We start from the raw sequence: 20,821 nt of genomic DNA, 5'->3' as shown, positions 1-20,821 counted from the left end.
GCTATCGGCCGTTCCCAATATTCAATCTATCTCTGGTTTGACATACAACCGATCGCAGCTAACATTGAATAATATAATATAATATCTATGGACGCTTCACACCACGTCAGTCTGGCCCCGTGCAATTACCTAAAGGACTTGTGTTACAGGTACCAGACAACGGAAATATATTTAATACTTTTATACTATACAATATATATTTAAGATTTTTATTATATCATACACATATTTACTACACATCCAGACCCGGGAACATTGAAAACTTTTTGTTCCGTCGGCGGGATTCGAACCCGCGACCCCCGGCTTGAGCTACCAACGCGCTCACTACTGAGCCACAGAGGTCGTCATTCAGTTCATCAGGTCAATTGACATGCTACTAATATTATAAAGGCGAAAGTTTGTTTGGATGTATGGATGTGTGGATGTATGGATGTTTGTTACTCTTTCACGCAAAAACTACTGAACGGATTTTAATGAAACTTTACAATAATATAGCTTATACATCAGAATAACACATAGGCTACAATTTTAACCGACTTTCAAAATGGAGGAGGTGTTATGTTCGTTTTCTTATATTCAACGATTACTCCGCCGTTTGTTAACCGATTTTTAAAATTTTTCTTTTGGTATATAGGGTATCATCCCAATTTGGTATTATATTCACAAAAGTGGTGATCTGATGAAGGATCCATAAGTAATCGAGGGAACTCCTCAAAACTTATAGGGAAACATGTGGTGACTTCGGTTTCGTGATAAGTATTCTAAGCATATGCTACCAACAAGTAAGATTTTGCACCGAGATACCGTGGTTCGGAAGGTGCTGAGAGAACTCCTGATTCTTTATAGATACAAGTTTGGGAGTTTCGACGTTGTTTTAAGAACAGAAAGCATATGCTACTATGCAAATTACATTCATCATCATCATCATCATCACTACCATATTATACCATTTCATAGTCTTTTAGATCGAGACTCGAGTTTGTCAAGCGATAATTAAAAAAAATCTATACCTACCCAATATTATAAACCTGAAGAGTATGTTTGCTTGAACGCGTCAATCTCAGGAACTACAGGTCCGATTTATAAACTTATCTCAGTGTTAGATAGATTATTTATTGAGTAAGACTATAGGATATATTATATTATCACGCTTAGACTAATACGACCGAAGAAACTCAGGAAAATGTGGGAAAAACGGGGAAAATATTTTTTATGGTAAAATGTATGCTTTCTGTAAAATTCCTAATTTACGCGGGCGAAGCCGCGCGGGACATCTAGTTATCGATATTTCAATAATGAAGTGAGTTTTTTGTTTGTAACTCGCATACACGAAATTGGGCATTGCTCACTGCATTAATATCTGTTGAATAATTCCTATTTTCGCGCCGGGATGTGGCGTTTTCAGCTCGAATGATATCCCTCAGTCAACATCAATTTTGCGGTTGTGGTATTTACAATAAATGTCTGTTTATGTTTCTAATCCAGCGGATGGTGAAAACATTTTGCGTTTTATGCATTTCGATGTGAATCTAGTAAATACGAAGGATAACCTTTGAAATATTGATTATTCTAAGTAACAACTCGAGGAATTCCTGAGCTAACTCAAGCCAATCCTATAACTACCGCACTCGGAGTCGAATATTTATTATTACATAACTGTAATTAAATTAAGATTTTGACATTAGCCCCATACATTATCTGCCAAACTCTTCATTAAATTCAAGCTAGTCTTCTATGTCCATCTGTCCCATGTGTAATTTTTCCTAGGGACTCATTTATTCTGCAACCATTAGGAATTGGCTATAAGTAGACATAAGTCAACATGAACTGTAATAAGCAACATAATTAATAGAAATTAAAAAGGATATTAAGGTTTTCTTACAATTCTTAGGGCCTGTTTCACCACATTCTGATAAAGTGCCGAATAGGCTATTCACAACTTTTTTTGACAGATTCTCCATACTTGATCTGTTAAGTTACTTGGTGGATAGCCTTATCAGGAAGTGGTAAAACAGGCCCTTAGTATACAATATATTATGTACATAAAGTTACCTAAAAAGTAATAAGCACATAAAGCACATCCCTCTTCTTACTATGGAAACCCTAAAATCTAAATCAAGTTCTTACGTTGTAGTTTGCAAATAATCCGCTTATGATTAGTTGATTTAGTTCTATACGTGCCCGGCCCAGACATATCGTCTCCTACGTTAGTCATTTCGTTACTTCCGACAAAAAATGTCATGAATGAATCACGCTTTCCGTGGAAATGTCTAGTTTTTTCACAAACTGCGACATTTTCCTCGTGGTATTTATTACCTATGTAGGCTTTTATACCACGTCAGCCTGGTCTCAAAGAAAGCTGGGCAAGCTCTAAAAGAACTTGTGTTATGGATAGCTAAGAAAATTCTGTTCTTATTCTATACACTACTTATTTCTTGATAGATTTTTTAGTATTATACGCGCATTAATGACTTAGGAACATTGTTAACTTTTTGTCCCCTTAGCGGGATTCGTACCCGTGACCTCCAGCTTGTCGACGCTCCAAGTACTGAGGTACTGAGTGTGTTGTATAGTCGGTGGAGTATATACTATAATATAATTATCACAGTGCGGCAGTACGTAACCTTGTTCACATATTAATTTACATTCGATCACTGGCGGTGCATAACTAAATATGGTGCTCGGTTTCTGTCATGCAACGCTACATTTGGTTTTCTTTTAGCCTTTTTTAGGGTTCCGTACCCAACGAGTAATCGTTGGGTAGGGACTACGGAACCCTAAAAAACGGCTTTTACAAAGACTTCGCTGTCTTTCCGTCCATCCGTCTGTCTAACACCAGGCTGTATCTCAAGCACAGCGATAGCTAAACAGTTATTTTGCTGCTATAATAACAAATACACACTGTCTAATATGTTATACATAGTTGGTGTAGGTATAAGTTTAATACAAAAAACGCATTTTTGTATACGTTTTGCACGATATGAGTAAACGTACGTGCCGTACGTACTACGTACCTTCGTGCGCGAGTCCAACTCACACTTATCCGATTTTTATTCTTATTTAGTTTGGTTATTTTGATTGAGTAATAATAATGATAATTCCCAGCATATAAGGGCTAACTAATTTATATTCGAGCCATATGCTGAACATGCTGAGTAATATTCTGTTTTATGGACATCATTAATGTAGCACAGACTTCTAGCACACCCGCAGACTAGGTTTTTTATATTAGCGTTTATTAGGGTTCCGTACCCAAAGGGTAAAAACGGGACCCTATTACTAAGACTTCGTTGTCTGTCCCTCTGTCTGTCTCTAGGCTGTATCTAAAGAACCGCTATAGCTAGACTTCTGAAATTTTTACAGATTGTGTACACACACAATCTGTAAAAATTTCAGCCGCTATAACAACAAATACTGAAAACAAAATAAAATTAATATTTAAGGGCCATACAACAAACGTGTATTTTTCGCCCATTTTCGCTCTATATCAATAATGCCACAATGGCAATGGCACTTGAATTTTTCACACATTCTTAATTTGTTATATGTGTATTTATTTAATAATAATATTAAAATTAAATAAAAATTTAAGGGGGGCTCCCATACAAAAAACACAATTTTTAGCCTATTTTTGCTCTGTATCGGTACGGAACCCTTCGTGCGCGAGTCCGACTCGCACTTGGCTGATTTTTTATTGAGTGCCCAGCTGACATTATAAGGTTCTAAGGCCAGGCAAAACAAATGGCTTTTTCTTTGACACGATTGTAATAAAGACTAGAGGTCTAGATTAGAATCAACTGGTCTTGTCTGATTAGTATGTTAGTAAAAAGCGTCTAAAGAACAAATAATACAAAATATAAAAACATTATTTGTTGGCTAGACGCAACACAAAAATTAACTTTCACAAACGTTTTAACATAGGCGGGATTGATGCAGTACAACTTAACGATTTCCTTTTGTTTTTATATCGTTTCATTTATTGCTATAAGGTTATTTGCGAGCCGCTATCTCGCGCCCATTAAATTATCCTGTCACTACACAACTATTCGTACTCGAGTCTCGAGTCTCGACAGAGGTCCGTATAAACTAATAACGGCTATGATTCATTGCGTTATTATTTTGTACTGACCGTACTATGTTTTTTATGTAACTTGCTCGAGTTTGACCGAGAGTTGTATGTATTTTGACTGCTGTGACGAGCTGGTATTAAAATGTGTTGGTCTGATGTGCATTGCTCGCCGAGTGGCGCGCGTGATTCACCCTTCCTGCCCCGGCCGCGCCGGCCGCTCCGATAACACCCATCCTGACCAACTAAAAAATTGCCACCCGACGTTTACTATGTAGTATTTTCAAACAAACATTATGACGCAAAAGTAATCTATCATTTTATGTTACTTTAAAATATTGTATCGTTACGGAGAATTAAATACGAATCTGTTTTCAGGTTCTACTTGCGCGAAAAGATCCCGGACGAGCCGTGGATGGAGAACTTCTCGGTGGACCCGCAGCTCATAAAGGACTACTTCCAGCGGTTCCTGTACCAGCCCAAGGACCGGGAGTACCCCGACCTGTGCCAGCTGCCGGAGCTCAACGAGCAGACGCTGTTGGACAACCTGCGGGCGAGGTTCTCCGCCGGCTACATCTATACCTACGTCGGCTCCATCCTGATAGCCCTCAACCCCTTCAAGTTCTACCCCATCTACAACCCCAAGTATGTCAAGCTTTACCAGAACAAGCGGCTGGGGTCCAGCTTCCCGCCCCATATATTCGCGGTGGCGGATACCGCCTACCACTGCATGCTCCGCGAGCGGACCAACCAGTGCATAGTTATCAGCGGCGAGAGCGGATCGGGGAAGACGGAGAGCACCAACTTCCTCCTCCATCACCTAACCGCCCTCAGCCAGAAGGGTTCCCACGGGAGCGGCGTCGAGCAGACGATCCTGAGTGCGGGCCCGGTGCTCGAGGCCTTTGGGAATGCCAAAACGGCTCACAACAATAACTCGAGTCGCTTCGGCAAGTTCATCCAAGTGAACTACAAGGAGAATGGCATGGTGCACGGTGCGGTCGTGCAGAAGTATCTCCTAGAAAAGTCTAGAATATGCAGTCAGGGTCGCAACGAAAGGAACTACCATGTGTTCTACTATCTGCTGGCTGGGGCCTCGGAGCAGGAGAAGGAGCAGCTGCATCTGCTCAGTGTGGACAAGTACAACTATCTGTCGAAGACAGGTTGTAGTGTAGTGCCCGGTGTTGACGAACAGTACGAGTTCTCCAGACTCAAGCAGTCCATGGACATGGTGGGATTCACGCTGGACAAACAGCGGAGACTCTTCGCTGTTCTCTCTGCTGTACTCCTGTTGGGTGAGTTCTTATGTTGATGTTTATTACAATCTTATCAATATTATGATAACGCGTGATTAGACATTATTACACCATATCAGTGTCAGATAAGATGATTTGATACATTGAAGTGGCGTTTTGTAAATATTTATAAAAATGTTGAATTTCATTAGCAGTTTGTTGACCTTGCATTATTATGCATATAAATTATCTTGCTCAAGTTTATGTATAATGTTATCATTTTAAATGCTTTATATAATATGGTAATGTTATATATTACTAAATCAAACAAAATCGGTCGGCACAAAGAGAGCATTTCTATTTAAGGTTGAATATTGGAGCTTTTATATATTTGAGTTGGATCTAAATTATAACATTTCTAGTCAACCTCTTTACCTAATCAAACCTTCAATATTTTTATAATTACTTTAAAATTTATTTCATATTTACTGTTATTTGATTGGTTAAACATTTTGCAAAAAGAATGGTCTGTGTGAAAATCACTTGTTTTGAGTGTGGAAATCATTGTTGTATTCTATTTTTTCCTTTTTTCATTATGGTAGTCAGAGGAATATTTAATATTAACTTATTTGAAGTGATGCTTAAATATTAGGTTTTTGAATTTATTAAGTTGCAAACTGTTACATAGCAATGCATTGAATAATATTTACAATAATGCAACTCTTTTAATTATTTGTTGAAATTATTTTTACCCTTTCTGTAACAGATTTTTACTAAAACATAAATGCATTGGTTTGCATAGTAGGTAGTAACAAATAAAATAAAAATAAAATTGAAGACATAAACATTACAAGATGAGTATTTCTTGGAAATATAATGTAGTTGCAATTAAAATATAATTATGGTTTATATTATGTATTTCCATAAATTCATATTTAAATATTATAAAATAAATACTAGTCCTGCAACAATAAATTGTATTTAAATGTTGCTTGACTTCACTTGGAATCAATCATTATTCATTTCATTAAAAAAATACAGAAATAAAAATTTTGATTCATAAAAAGCAGATGTAAGCAATTTATTTAGTCAGCCGACAGCTAATAAAAATAACTATGATGTCGACACAACCCCACTGAAATACATAAGTTTTCTGTCTGCCTATAAATCTATGATAGTGGTTTATTTTCTCTGGTAATAGTTTTTTTTTTGTTAATAAGCCAATTAAAGTATTCCGTGTAAACATAGTTTTGTGTACAATTTCAGGTAATGTGGAGTTTCAGCCGCAGAGGAAATCCTACCACCATGACGAGGCAGTGGGTGTGCGGAACCCTGAGGTGGTCTCCCTCATATCGTCCCTATTGCGGGTCAAGCAGGAGACGCTGCTGGCGGCTTTAACGTCCAAACGAGCGAGGGCTTCCGGAGAAACACTAGTTATAAACTATAGGTATGGTTTTATGTTGCTTCGTGTTTTTTTTTTAACAAAGAAAATAAATTACAGGCTATCCATGTTTGAACTGACTATGGCCAAGTCACAAGAATGAATTTTGATTATGGTATGTCCTCTCATACACAATTTGAGTTGTCAATAGATATGTAATATTATATTAGACATTAGTATCTCTGGCAGTCTAATAATATAATCGACCTCTTCACGCAAAGGATATTTCTATTCACTTTCACCAAAAGGATATTTTGACAATACATATTTGTATGGCCATACCTTGTTTGTGACTTGCAAGGAAAAGATAGATACTGACAAAACAATTTTATACGGACAATGTTTTATTTAACATATCATGTACTAGTATTTTGCGTAGCTGGGATATAGTTTTCACCTTTTATTATGTTTTCAGGCTTCCAGAAGCGATAGCGACTCGTGACGCGATGGCCAAGTGCTTGTATGGTGCGCTTTTTGACTGGATCGTGATGCAGGTCAACCACGCGTTGCTCTCCAAAAAGGACACTCTGCGGGAACATCAGGGACATAGTATAGGTAAGTTCTATCAGAGAAGTTGATTCACAGGCAGATATCGGACTTACGTAATTTGGTCCCGTTATGTCAAAGTGATCAAACCCAGCCGGCAGATTATGACTCATATTGAATTGACATAATCCGACCAAATGACGTAGGTCCGTCTACTGCCTATGAATCAATTTCTTCGATGGTACTTCTGTTACTAATTTACATATTTTTATGTTCTTTCTAATATTTAATTTACAAAATACTATGCTCTATACTCATAACACTACGTGACTACTCAAGTCGCCACTGAGAGAGAGAGTTTTCTGCACAAATATGAACCATCATTGAACATCCATATAGTATATGTAGTTGTGACATCCATTAGTTGTGATTAGAAGATGGTCTTCACAAATTTTTAGGAATCCCGATAGCAGCGTTAGAGAGCAGCGATCAGCTGCAGTGCTTGCAGCTGAAAAGTAGTATTTTTAATCTGTCGTCGTATTTTCTATTTTGTCTAAAACGTAAAGCGTAGATGATTGGAGTACACGATTTAACAGCATTTTCCTCAATTTCTCTATACATAAGGTAAATTCATCAAGCAAACATGAATTAATTATCCTTATTTCGAGTGACGTATAGGTTATTTTAATAACAATTCATATAAACCATTACTTTTTGTAGTAATAAAAGAGTAATGCTATTTTTTATTCTAATTTACAGGCGTTCTAGACATATTCGGTTTCGAAGATTTCGGCCTGAGCAACAGTTTTGAGCAGCTGTGCATCAACTACGCCAATGAGCACCTTCAGTACTATTTCAATCAGCATGTGTTCAAATACGAGCAAGAGGAGTACAGAAGAGAGGGTATCCGCTGGACAGACATAGGTTTCTCCGATAACACCGGCTGTTTGCAACTTATTGAGGGCAAACCGAGCGGACTGCTGTGTCTGTTGGATGATCAGTGCAAGTAGGTATCATTAGTAATTTATTATACTTAGTCTTTTCGCAATAATTTTTCAGTTACGTCATTGGCCGAATCCCAAATAAACCCCATTGATTCTTTTGTATCAAATAAGTGGTTTGTTTTAATTGGTCAAAATAAAGCCTTGTTAAATATAACGCGAATACACTGTTCTATTGGACATATCTATTAGTCCTCTCTATATCTCTATTAAGTAATAACATATAGAGTAAAATTGATCATAGCTACTTTCGTGTATCCGTTATCATTTATGTCATAACTTGCGTTTATTTATCAACTAATATTATTTAAACAAATAAACTGCCAACTAATATTATTTTCTTTTTACCTTTTCAGTTTTCCTTGGGCGACGAACGAAACTCTGCTACAGAAGTTCAATTCGGTGCATAAGGACAACCAGTTCTACGAAAAACCGCAGAGGCGGGAACCCGCCTTTGTAGTGAGGCATTACGCGGGACGTGTCAAATACCAGGTAATAATAAATAGTATTGTAGTCAGTTTTTAATTATTTTACTTGTGGGTAAACCTTTATTGGGATGATATAAGGATCACCGATTAGTCAGTTCCCTGATCCCTGATCCTCCCCCAAAGATAATAAAACATAATTGTTTATTCCGTATAGTTTTGATAGTAAATAACTAATATAATTATTTTATTTTAACTAAAAATGGAATAGTTGCGTCATCAATACAAACAAAGCCGTATATCAATTTCTGCGCAGGTAACGGCGATGCGCGAGAAGAATTTAGACCTCATGAGGCAGGACATAGTGAGCGTGCTCAAGAACTCGTCGCTGGCCTTCGTCAGAGAACTGGTGGGAGTCGATCCCGTGGCGGTTTTCCGGTGGGCGATCGTGCGAGCGTTCTTCAGGTTAGAGTGACATCGATTTTCCCAATTGAAACATCAAATGACTTACTTTTTTTTTAATTTTATTTTTACTTTTTTTGTGATTGACATATATGTTTTCGATAGTTAATTTGCCATCAGCTGAAGCTATAATATTGTATACGAATCAATGTCACGACCTTGACTTGGCAAATGAAAAGTTGCTACCCCTAATTAGGGAATTACTTGGTTGCGATTACGAAGTTCATCGAAAGTATATATATTTTATTTTTATTTTAAAGTGTCAGATTTTTTATAAGCACTCTTTTGAAAACCATTTTTTTTTCAGAGGGTACTTTGCGTTTCTGGACGCTGGTAAGCGCCACCGCGTCAACAGGGTAGATAGTGCCTCCCGTGTACCCCGACCTTCAATACACGCGGCCAACGAGAGCATCCTCAGGTAAATACCGACTCTACGCCCCAAGAGATTGAGTTTAAAATGCATTGACGACGCCGCTTACGTATACGAATGTACTAACTACCCGCAATGTTGGCATGTTCGGCATGCATATTCCGAATATAAAAGGAATATTCAGAACTCGTATGTTTATACAGCCGATGTTTAATAGCATCCTAGCAAATATAATATATTTTAAACGCTACTTTGAAGTGGTAGAAGGCTGGCTACAAGAGATGACAGGATAGAAAATGGCTATATGTCAGGGATGGCTATATGTTGTGTGAAGTAAGCTTCAGCTACTGTATTGTGACGTAATGATATGTCTTTCCTCAGCCATCTGGTGACAGTATCGTCAATCAATCTCGCAATCAACCGCATTGCGTAAGTTATGGACGCTTTACACGTGCAACGCATGACATCAGTGTTCTAGACCTCCCCTTTCCTAGGTGATTAGGCTGTGTTTAGACTTGAACCTGTCTAGGGATACCGTACAAGTCACGTTGTCAGAAAAAGTATAAAATGAGTAGGGTCAAGTTTGCCACTCTTTAAATTTATAACGTTTTTGACAATGTGCAGGCAGCTAAAACTTGAAATACCTATAATGTGGTAGGATCCACCGATCCTTGGGTACTCACATAGACACTCACAATAACCTAACAAAACTCTAAACACAGCCTTCCTTAGATTTCTAACTGATAACTGTATGTATTAGACGAGTTCATCACGCACATCATACTCCGAGCACCGGTATGCATGCGTGAGACGACGAAACCATTAGTTTTTTATTTTTTATTTGCTACAATGTGTAATGTCCGTTTCCTTTTCGCCTCGTAAAACAGAACGCCGCACAGAGCGCCGAGCAGGGGGCGCGACGCGGCGCGTAGCGATACCAGGCCGAGGACAGAGACGACGAGTGTCGGTCGCGCGGGGGGGAAAGGGACAAAAAATTATAGGATCGCCGAGACGCGCACGCGCCGCGTAGAGCGCGACTTGGACGACGCGGACGTCATGCAGCGCGCCAGTCTCATCGTCATGTACGTTGCGTGCGCACGCGACTCTCGCTATCTCTTTCGCACTCGCGCCGCTGTGGGCTTCGTGCATGATCCCTTCGATCGCATAACATTTCGACTTTAACGGAATTAACGTGGTGGGGACGGGTCCCGGTGGAGGTTGATTGGTTTATCTTGCTGGGCGTTGTTATTTTGTGTTAATCGTTTCATGTAGTATGTTTTGTGTGTAACATTTGTTGTTATATTTAAGGCTTAATTGCAGATTTATAGACAGGGATGCCGTAATTACACAGGGTTTCAGAATTTTTGAGCTAAATATATTGTAAATTTGTAGTTTTTAATATGGTATGGATATCGAAAATAGGTTTATGTAGCAGCTTTTAATTCGGGCATTATGTGGAGGAGTGATAGTGGAACTTTGCAACCTTGTTGCTTCACGGCAAGTCAGAATTTTTGTACTTTAAAACTCGGTAAATCAGAGTTTCAAGCGATCAACGTGCTTCGCAACCCTGGCTGTAAAATCGCATGTACGGTGGTAGTCGTGGCCTCTTTGTTTCCGTGTTTTAATTTTTTTTATACTCGTAGGAAAAACAAGTCGTTTAGACCTCGGGAGCGTGCTAAGAAGGGTCTAAAGAATCTGCAGAGTGTTAAGACTTTGGCCGGAAGGACGGGTGCACCGGCCGGAAAAAGAAAACAACCGTTGACTGTCGCGACTCAGTTCCAGCATTCGCTAGCGGCACTCATGGAGACTCTCAATCAGGCCAATCCATTCTTTATCAGGTATGTAGTCAATCAACTGAACTCATAAATTATAGTTTGAGAGTTAGAATAAGTATACAATTCTCAACATAATATAGATTTAAGCTGGAATATTAATGAAAATGATAAATTAGGTTAAAATATGGCGTAATAAAGAAATATTATATCATAGTAAAAGAGAAAGCTAAGTTTTAACAACAAATATTCCCAAGAATTTGAACAGATTGTTGTAACACAACTTAAAATAATTATTTTATTGATGACGAAAACAGTAGGTTTTCACTGATCAATCCAACACTATTGTGTTCTTATTTAATAAGAAGGAATCAATGCCAAAACTTATAATTTTAAGGGGGCGACTAACCCTAATTTGTCGATTTTATAATTCATTTTTATACTTGAAAATAAGCCCCGAATTGTTTCTAAACATAGATACTACATTATATTCCCAAGAATTTGGTCTGAGCGAAAACACGATATCTTAAACTTTTCTCGATAGAAAAAATCATAAAGATGCATCTAATCTTAAATCGATAGAAAAAAATAATAAATAACCGTCCATTAAACTAAGTTAATATTTTAACACATTGTATGAAATTGTATCATTTGTACCTGGCGGATTTTTAAAATGTTGTATATTTATCGAGTTATTAAGAAAAAACTCACTTGGCGATGATTCCGCGTCGTCCTTTTCACCTGGCATATGAAAGACGGGCGTGAGTGTGAAAAGAGAAAGACGATGTTTGATTTTTTTTTGGTTAGTCGTCCTCTTAACAATATCAAATTATTTCCAGATGTATCAAATCGAATAGCGACAAAATACCAAACGTGTTCGATGAAGAGACGGTCCAACGGCAGTTGCGGTATACGGGCATGCTGGAGACTGTGCGTATACGCCAAGCGGGCTACAACGTGCGGATCACGTACGACGAGTTCATACGCATATACCGTATACTCCTCCCCAAGGGCCTGCTGAGCTCGCAGGCGGACGTCAAACACTTCCTGGCCACGCTTAATCTAGACAGGGATAATTATCAACTCGGTAAGTTTATTTTAATAACTTTTTGTACTATCAGAGAAGTTGATTCATAGGCAGTTGGCGGACCTATGTCAATTGGTCGGATTATGTCAATTCAATGTTAGCTGTGAGGTGTCGGATGAGTTTCACATAACGCCACCAAATTACGTAGGTCCGCCATTTGCCTATGAATCAACTTATCTGATATTTGATTAGCGTTCTACATACGAAAACGTAGCTAAGGTTATTTCTTTACTCTGCCTGATAACTACACGACATGTATGTTTACAACGACACACATGCGTTGGTCGCATAAAATGACTACAGCATTGCTAGACAAGCCGGATTTTCTGCTGTTTAGCAATCCGGTACTATAGCAGAAACAACATTAATTAGGGTGTTTGATATTCTACTTGCCATCACCACCAGGTGCCGCTATGTAGCCTTCGGGTCTATCGTGTCAAACTGCTGTCATTTGTCACGACATAGCTGTCATGTGTCACGATATATCTGTCATATTGTGTCGCGATATAGCTGTCACGTGTCACGATAATAATGTCTATTTGACACCATAGACCCTATTGCTACATAGCGGCATCTGGTGCCAAATAGAATATTATACACCCTCATTAACATTGTTCCCGTTTCCCCAGGTGCGACGAAGATCTTCATGCGCGAGAGCGAGCAGACGAAGCTGGACTACCGGCTGCACCAGCAGCTCATGGCGTCCATCATCACCATACAGCGGTGGTTCCGCGCCGTGCTCGAGCGACGACACTTCCTCGCGCTGCGCCGCGCTTCCGTCGTCATACAGGCATACTGCAGGTAAAATATATAAAAATAAGGGAGCAAACGGGTCACCTGCAACTACCGTCGTCCATGGACACTCGCAACATAAGAAGATAAGAAGAGCTGCAGGCGCGTTGCCGGCCTAGAATATCGCTTAAATAACGATATTATTTGTGGGTTATGGTACCCAGAATTCTTTGTGGGGCAGCAGTCAAATTGTGAATCACGCGTTTTAATAAAATGTAATACCTCCTTATTCAGTTACCTCGGTAATACGGCTCGCTTTCAAAAGACCGTGCGCGATGTCGACTAATTTTTTGTGTAACTTTCTAACGGATATTATGATTGTTGATGGTGTTAGTATAAGAAAATATATTTTTTTTAGTTAAGCACCTTATAGGTCAGAGCCAGGGTGGGGCAAGCTGGGGCGCAGTGCGGCTACGCCCATGTGTGTAGATACAGTGTACGGGAAGCGTTGTCATTTTTTTAGTTCGTACCGGCATTTGTATAATGCAACTTACCAGAAACATGAGATTAGCAAGGAAGTAAATACTTAATCAAGGATTAACTAGTCAGCCGGCGTAAGTAGACCTAAACTTAAGGGGTGTGTTCCTAAGCTCCAGGCAGTATACTGGCCAATACCACCTGACAACATTATGATGACCAGCCTAAACGGTAACCATTTTCAGCGATATGCGTGGCGGCCGAAAGGGAAGATCTTCCCACTGAGCGAGATAACATGCTTGGTCAGGCCGAAGTCCACTGACGTCATTTCAGACGTTGTATATATTTTGTCATTGTCCGAAACTTCGATAGCGCGATGCAGGATTGTGAGGCTGATTGTGTGTACCGCAACACAGTCAAACCTCGACCAATCCGTTACTGTTACAATTTCGGAACACACCACAAAACAACGAATCTCCTCAGACACTGGCTGGTGGTACGCAACGAGGCGGCGCTGCGCGTCCAGGCGTGGTTCCGCGGGAACAAGGTGCGGCGCTGGTACCTGCGGCTGCGTGACGCCGCGATACAGTTCCAAGCGGCCGCACGAGGGTTCCTCCTCAGGAAGTCCCTACCCGAGCTCAGGAGACGAATACCCAGCAGGACGAAAGTACACGTAAGTTATGTCTCTACCTGCCGTATTGCGTTGGGAATTAAAGTGTTCGTTACAACAACTCCACTCCAACTAAAGTTACAGCATAGTATTGAAATGTTACTTTATTTATGAATGAATTTGATTTGTCGCGCATGGACGTCAAGTTGGCGCTGTTGAGTTGGTACAAGTTGTTGTGAATACAACAAGTATTTACAACAACTCCCTTTTAGTCATATGTTTACTTCAGGCTTACTGTCATGTTACTGTCTTTATTAGTCTAGTAGTTTTTTGAAGGAACCAGACAAGTACAGTCACATACATTAGCTAGCGTAGTGGTGGCTGTAATATCGAATGCGAGTTAACTTGGAGTTGAGTTAGTGTAAATGGTGAAGACATTTTGGAGCATTTTGCTCTGATCTCACCGCATGTTTACGGCAATAGTGTAGAGCTGCGATTGAGTTGTGTTTATGTGTATAACTGAAATGTGAGTGTTGTAATACCGCTAATTTATCTTCTTTGTAACGTAACACTTCTTGAATTTTATTACTAATTGTGTAAATATAACATTTTGAAACTGGATCATGTGCGGATCAAAGTTTAACTGTAGTCGACAAGAGTTCGGTCAATAGGAAATATTACGCAACGATCGGAGCAGAGAGCCCTACTAGCACATACAGTCAATAGTTCGACCAAAACCTGACATATTTTACACGCCATATAGAATATTGATAGAAACGTTGTCAAACGTCGAACAAAACTATTTGTTTACCGTCTGTGCTGATGCTGCCGCCTAGCGTGAAAACGTTGCAGTAATATATCATACCTAAGAAATAAAGTTTTTGACTCACACATATCCAAGTTAGTATACAACACATGTATATAAACAACATTGTGTTTTGGTGTTCGTGTTGACAGCATGACAGTAAAGCGGCACTGTGTGCGGACAGTGACGTCAGCCAGCCCAGCATAGAACAGCTTAAGAACATCATCGATATACACCTGTAAGTATTCTAGAATGGTTGTATTAGGACTTCCACACATAATTGCGAATTCGCATCGCATCGCAATGTCATTTTTGTCGCAGATATTTGCGATGCGATGCGAATTCGCAGTTATGTGTGTGAGCCCTTAAGTAAAGCCTGACTTGATATTAATTATAAATATTGCCCCGTTATTAAAAAAACAGTTCTGTTGTTGATGACTATATAATTTATGTGTATTTCAGAAACCTGCTAAGGCAAGAAGAAGCAGAAAAAACGAGACAACTACGGGCTACACAATCACTGCCTCTTGCAAGGTAATATGTTCTTCAGTGACCTTACTTTATAAGCTCATTTGTAAATGTGTACTTCTTGTTACTTTGATAATAATAATTACATGCTTATATAGTTGCGGTCGCCAACCTTAGTAGGTTTTTGTCTTGAATCATGTATTAAAACATGTCTTATAAAATGATAATATTATAATTCAGCGTGGGTATATCTTAACGAACGCTTTCTTTCGCAGTCTGGAGAAAAAACACGATAGCACGTTACTAGAGAGAACTATGTTGACATACAACAAGAGAAGAGTGTCCAAAACACAGAACATATCCGAGTTGTCGCTGAACCAATCTGCCGCAGGGTAAATATCAACAAAATTTCTACTATCCTCCATAGTATTTTTTTGCCAAACTCCTTCGAAACGGCTGGACCGATTGTGTTGAAATTTTGTATTTAAAATAACTTATCCTGTAGGTCTGCCAACCAGCCGACATCTATTTTCAAACTCGAAATAACGTAGCAAACGAAACAGCGCATAGTCCTAACTCCTTAATCGCGCCTTTTTATACATGTGGAAATGCTTTGCACATCCCCGGCGGATTGGGAACATTGGCCGGGGTAGTCCTAAATCGTGACTATCGAATTTCCCTATCATGGCTCCATGACAACGTCTGATTTGTGGACTTGAGCATATTTTCAAACCGTATATTGCAAACAATGTTGCAGGATGAGCTAGTAGATTTGTAAAATTATTTTGGTTTTACCATATTTGGATAAAAATTATTTCAGTCACCAAGAACCCAGCGAGTCGTCTCCCGAGGAGGGTTGGCCGATAATGCGATACCCGCAGGTGCCTCGTCCGAATAAGATCACCGCTGAGGACTTGGCGAACGAGTTGCCGCGACTACGGATAGACGAGAATTACTTGATGGCTGAGAAAAATAAGGTAATCGGGTTACAGTTAACGACATACAGAAAGATACTTTGGTATTTTCGACTATCATTAACGACATACACACAATAACGTTTATAATATTTGTTAGGATTTGTTAATAAAGACTTTCGGCCAAACTCAGAGACATTTAATGATTACTAGTTAATTGAATGAAGAGTTTGACAGAAAATGTATGGAAAATATGTGTATGTGTAAATCTTCATTAAAATTTAAAGTAAAATAATCGTTAGGTGTTTCCTTAGTGCGACTTTAACCCTTTTACGCATCACATACAATGTTAAATGTCAATTGTTTGCTTGCTTGTTACAGATCGAGAGAGAATTGGAGTCGATAGCGAGCAGCAGCGAAGAGTACTTGCGGCAAGCCGGCGAGTGCAATATGAACAATTCTCGGTAAGAACCATAACATGAATACATAAAATTGATATTGCAGTTAACCCTGGGTTGTTTCTTTTGTTTTACGTATTTAAGTTGAAGTTCGACAGTAACTGCCGAAAAGTCTGCAGTCTTAAAGCGATTAAGTGCCTCTAAAATCAAACACTATCTATAGGTCTACTAGAATCTGATGGCAAGAAGTGAGAAAATAAATTGACTCTAGCAATACCGGGGTAATTGGAATAAAACACATTGATCTTTTTTTTTCTTATAGCAGCTGATTCTGTGTGTTAAACATGCTAATATAAAAATGTATCCAATGATCAAGGTTATTTTTTGAAAATCTGCTGTAAAAAATTGCCACCAGATCCTGGTAGACCTATCACTAAAATTACTCGCCCGTGTTACTTACGTTTTCAACTCAAAGAAGTGTTAACTTCAAAATTTACATATCAGAGACGTCAAATTTATATTCATGTACGATTTCAGTCGCACATCGCCACAAGTGTACCAACGCAGCCTATCGAGCACGACGCTGGAGCCGCGCGCGTTACACAGCCTGCCGCCCGTGCGCCGCGACCCGCGCGACGCGCACGCACCGGCTAACACGCACTCACGTGACCAGCGTGACTCGCATACGCATGACGCGCATGATACGTGTATGTATAAATGACTAGTTGATGCCCGCAACTCCGTTACGCCTAAACTCGTTTATCGCGCGGGAACCGTACATTATCCTGGGACAAAAAGTATCCTATGTTCTGTCCCGGGACTCGGGAAGTATCTCCATACCAAATTTTAGCAAAATCGGTTCAGCGGTTCAGGGCGTAAAGAGGTAATACATAGACAGACAGGCACACTTTCGCATTATAATATTAGTAAGTAAGTTAAAGTATAGTAAGTATGGAATAAGGATTTATAGTCTGCTTGCGTTAAGAGGTCAAAACTGACCAAGGACGCGTAAGTTAGGTTGGAATTAACAAATAACCGCAAGCCAAGAGACAATTTTAGCTTATCTTATTAGTAAATAGTACCTAGCGAGATTTATTAATGAGATTAGAAGCGAGAACTGTGACTATTAAACAGTTGTTTATAACTCTTAAAGACCTCTAAATAAGAGTCATTAACTAATTTGCAAATTGACTAATTTATTCTAATTAGAATTAGTCTGGACTGTTTATTGTTGAAAAATAGTATATCGGGTCTTATGAGAGATATTTTTATCGTGTTTACTATTTGCTAATTATTTTATGGTATTGTATTGAGGTATTTTACAAACAACTTGTTTTGATAAATAAAGGCTTCGTAAACCATTTATGTTTTGGCGGTCGAATAATCAAGATGGGATTTAAAAATGTTGTGCCTGAAATAATTTATATTTTGTGTGAGTTTTAACTATAATTTGTGGTATTCATAAAAAGTACGTCAAAGTATGACATAAAGTTATAAAAATTCGAAACTTGGAAAATGTTCACGTTTACTATACCGTCGTGATTACTGCCTAGTTAAAAACCTGCTACTACACAACCACGAAGGTTGTGTATCTTCTATACGGAAGAGTTTATATTTTTGTATGTGTTTGTGATTACAGCGCGTACGGCGGCGCGCGTGGCTGCGAGTCCGGAGGCGCCGGCGCGCGGGGCGCGGCGAGCGGCGCGGCGGGTGGAGCGGCCGGTCGCGCAGGCGTTGTCGGCGTTACCCGTGCTTCCCGTAGAACTAGACGACAGGTGAGTCCCGAAACTTTTTTTAATTATAAAATAAGGGGGCAAACGAACAAACTGGTCACCTGATGGAAAGCAACTTCCGTCGCCCATGGACACTCGCAGCATCAGAAGAGCTGCAGGTGCGTTGCCGGCCTTTTAAGAGGGAATAGGGGAGGGGAGGGAAGGGAATAGGGGAAGGTAGGGAAGGAAAAAGGGTAGGGGATTGGGCCTCCGGTAAATCAGTTGGGCCTCACTCGGGGAAACACAGCGCAAGCGCTGTTTCACGCCGGTTTTCTGTGAGCCTATGGTATTTGTTCGGTCGAGCCGGACCATTCGTGCCGAAGTATGGCTCTCCCACGTCAAAAATTGGGAATTCAATTATAGAAATAGGTTTACAAGTGCTATTAGTTTTAACGACCCTTGATTTTCTTTCAAACTAAACTCTACGTCCGGTCCTAAGGACGCACTACGACGACTACACAGACGTTACGCTTTCATCGAGTTTTGTCCTTGTCTAGACATGGGCAAAACACTGCACTTAATAGCCATCGAGATTTCTAGCTTATCAGACAAGTACAAACATTAAAATTTTAGTAATTTACACAATGGATCACCCAATGGCCAAGTAAATAATAATATAATAGATATCACACCTAACCTATGTATGTGATGTTCAGATGTGTGCGCGGGGGCTCGCCGCTGCGGCGCCGCAACTCGGACCCGGCGGCCGCGCCGCTGCCCGCAGACTACATCGGCCACACCGCTAACGGACTGTTCGGCATTGCGGGACACCGGTATGTGATTTTTTTTTGACTACAGACAAGCCAAAATATTGTTGATTTTGACATTCTTACATAGACTACAGTGTATGTTTGTGCTACAGTTAACATCTTGAATACTGATCAGATTTGAATGAATGATGTGTCAATAAATTCGTGATAATATTTAGGGAAACGTAGGCTACATCGTATGTATAGCTTTAATCTTTTAATTAATAAATTAAAAATTCGTGGAAATTATATTCAATGCCAATAAGAAGTGTTTATATTTGTATTTATAATATTTTAAATTGATGTCATTTTTAGATTTCGCAAAGGCACTAGGTTTTCAAAGGACGACAAATGCGTTTACTGCCATCAAGCTATCGACGCGTTCGTGACGCAGGGCCAGCGGTGTATAGATTGTAAACAGCTCTACCACACCAAATGTATACAGAATAAGGGCGTTATTACTATGCCCTGTCCAAGTCCAGTCAATGTAGCGAATAGAACGAGGCATAAAATAAGAAAACGGGTGCTGTCGAAAGACACGCACTATCTAACAACCGACAAAGGGTCGGTTAGTTCGAATTTCAATCTTACTGGCACCTCGGAGTTTATGGATCGGACGGACAAGATCATATCGGACGCGGATGAACTACAGGCGATGCAGAACTTCATCAAACAGAAGATTCATTTGATGGAGGCCTCTGAGAGCGAGAAACAATCAGAGGTATGTATAATTTGTTATAAGAAATATTTATTGCCATGACCCGTGTCTTTACTAAAATACTCTCTTCTATAATATTCTGTCAGTAAAATCACAGATCACATTAACTCTACAAAGAGAAGGAAATACAAGCTTAGTAATAAATAATTATTATTATAATATACAAACCGTCTCCATTAATGGAGGATCAAAGAATATCAAACAGAGTGATGTTATGAGTATGATGTGTCTGTCTGTGTGTCCTTGGCCTCGTAGCGTCTAAATGGCCGACCGATCGAGAATTTCTTAGCCATAATTCATCACCATCAGCTTGCTCGTTGCTGAAAATGTTTGTATTAATTACTAGTTTTGTTAAGCAATCTTAAAGTTGAACGAGGCCTACACCTAACATTTATTTTTGCAGGTCGACAGGGTATTCAAGCACGCGCTCCGAGAGTTCAAAGACAATCTGGTAGCGACATACAGCGTCGTACAGACTCGCGGCTCGGCTCTCAAGTACAAGGACCTGATAGGGAACTTCCTCCACGTTATGGAGACGGTGTGCGCTCGCGAGGGGTCTACATTATCTATTACTATGGGGGTTAACGCGTTCCGAGGGTTTATGGACGAGTTTATGAGCCAGCACGAGACGGATAAGGCCCGGACTAAACGGAAAAAGGATAAGAAACGAAAGGTTAGTAGGAACTTGGACCTAAGTGGTGTTTTGATGATGTATTGATTCGTCATGAACGACAATATTTGAATTAAAAATTAAAAGTAACTTACATTGAAAAAATTGAATGTTCAATTTGTCAAATTCTTTAAAAAAAAAATCTAAATAATGATCGTTATTAGAA

General features: G+C 39.5%; 1 protein-coding gene across 5 annotated transcripts in view; it reads left to right on the top strand.

The window, feature by feature from the left end:
* The window catches only part of LOC121734369 (unconventional myosin-IXAa-like), a 32,122-nt gene that overhangs the window by 5,006 nt on the left and 6,295 nt on the right, over positions 1-20,821 (top strand). For 2 of the 5 annotated variants that reach the window (XR_006036710.1, XM_042124933.1), the window contains 23 exons: positions 4,445-5,358; positions 6,565-6,745; positions 7,155-7,294; positions 7,985-8,231; positions 8,583-8,718; positions 8,968-9,116; positions 9,421-9,531; positions 9,865-9,912; positions 10,371-10,565; positions 11,127-11,321; positions 12,095-12,342; positions 12,972-13,143; positions 14,035-14,224; positions 15,119-15,204; positions 15,429-15,500; positions 15,710-15,826; positions 16,255-16,411; positions 16,730-16,812; positions 17,284-17,453; positions 18,386-18,521; positions 19,175-19,291; positions 19,583-19,988; positions 20,389-20,658. Coding sequence is in view for 4 of the 5 variants with exons in the window: in XM_042124933.1 (XP_041980867.1) it covers positions 4,445-5,358; positions 6,565-6,745; positions 7,155-7,294; positions 7,985-8,231; positions 8,583-8,718; positions 8,968-9,116; positions 9,421-9,531; positions 9,865-9,912; positions 10,371-10,565; positions 11,127-11,321; positions 12,095-12,342; positions 12,972-13,143; positions 14,035-14,224; positions 15,119-15,204; positions 15,429-15,500; positions 15,710-15,826; positions 16,255-16,411; positions 16,730-16,812; positions 17,284-17,453; positions 18,386-18,521; positions 19,175-19,291; positions 19,583-19,988; positions 20,389-20,658 (4,540 nt within the window). In the remaining variant the exon portion in view is untranslated. The remainder of the gene's footprint in view (positions 1-4,444; positions 5,359-6,564; positions 6,746-7,154; positions 7,295-7,984; positions 8,232-8,582; positions 8,719-8,967; positions 9,117-9,420; positions 9,532-9,864; positions 9,913-10,370; positions 10,566-11,126; positions 11,322-12,094; positions 12,343-12,971; positions 13,144-14,034; positions 14,225-15,118; positions 15,205-15,428; positions 15,501-15,709; positions 15,827-16,254; positions 16,412-16,729; positions 16,813-17,283; positions 17,454-18,385; positions 18,522-19,174; positions 19,292-19,582; positions 19,989-20,388; positions 20,659-20,821) is intronic. The other 3 variants (XM_042124934.1, XM_042124935.1, XM_042124936.1) reach the window with 3 other exon arrangements.

Source organism: Aricia agestis, chromosome 15, assembly GCF_905147365.1.
Source record: "Aricia agestis chromosome 15, ilAriAges1.1, whole genome shotgun sequence".
Taxonomy (NCBI): Eukaryota; Metazoa; Arthropoda; class Insecta; order Lepidoptera; family Lycaenidae; genus Aricia; species Aricia agestis.
Note: the sequence above shows the minus strand (reverse complement) of the source record. Positions and strands in the feature narration are given on the sequence as shown.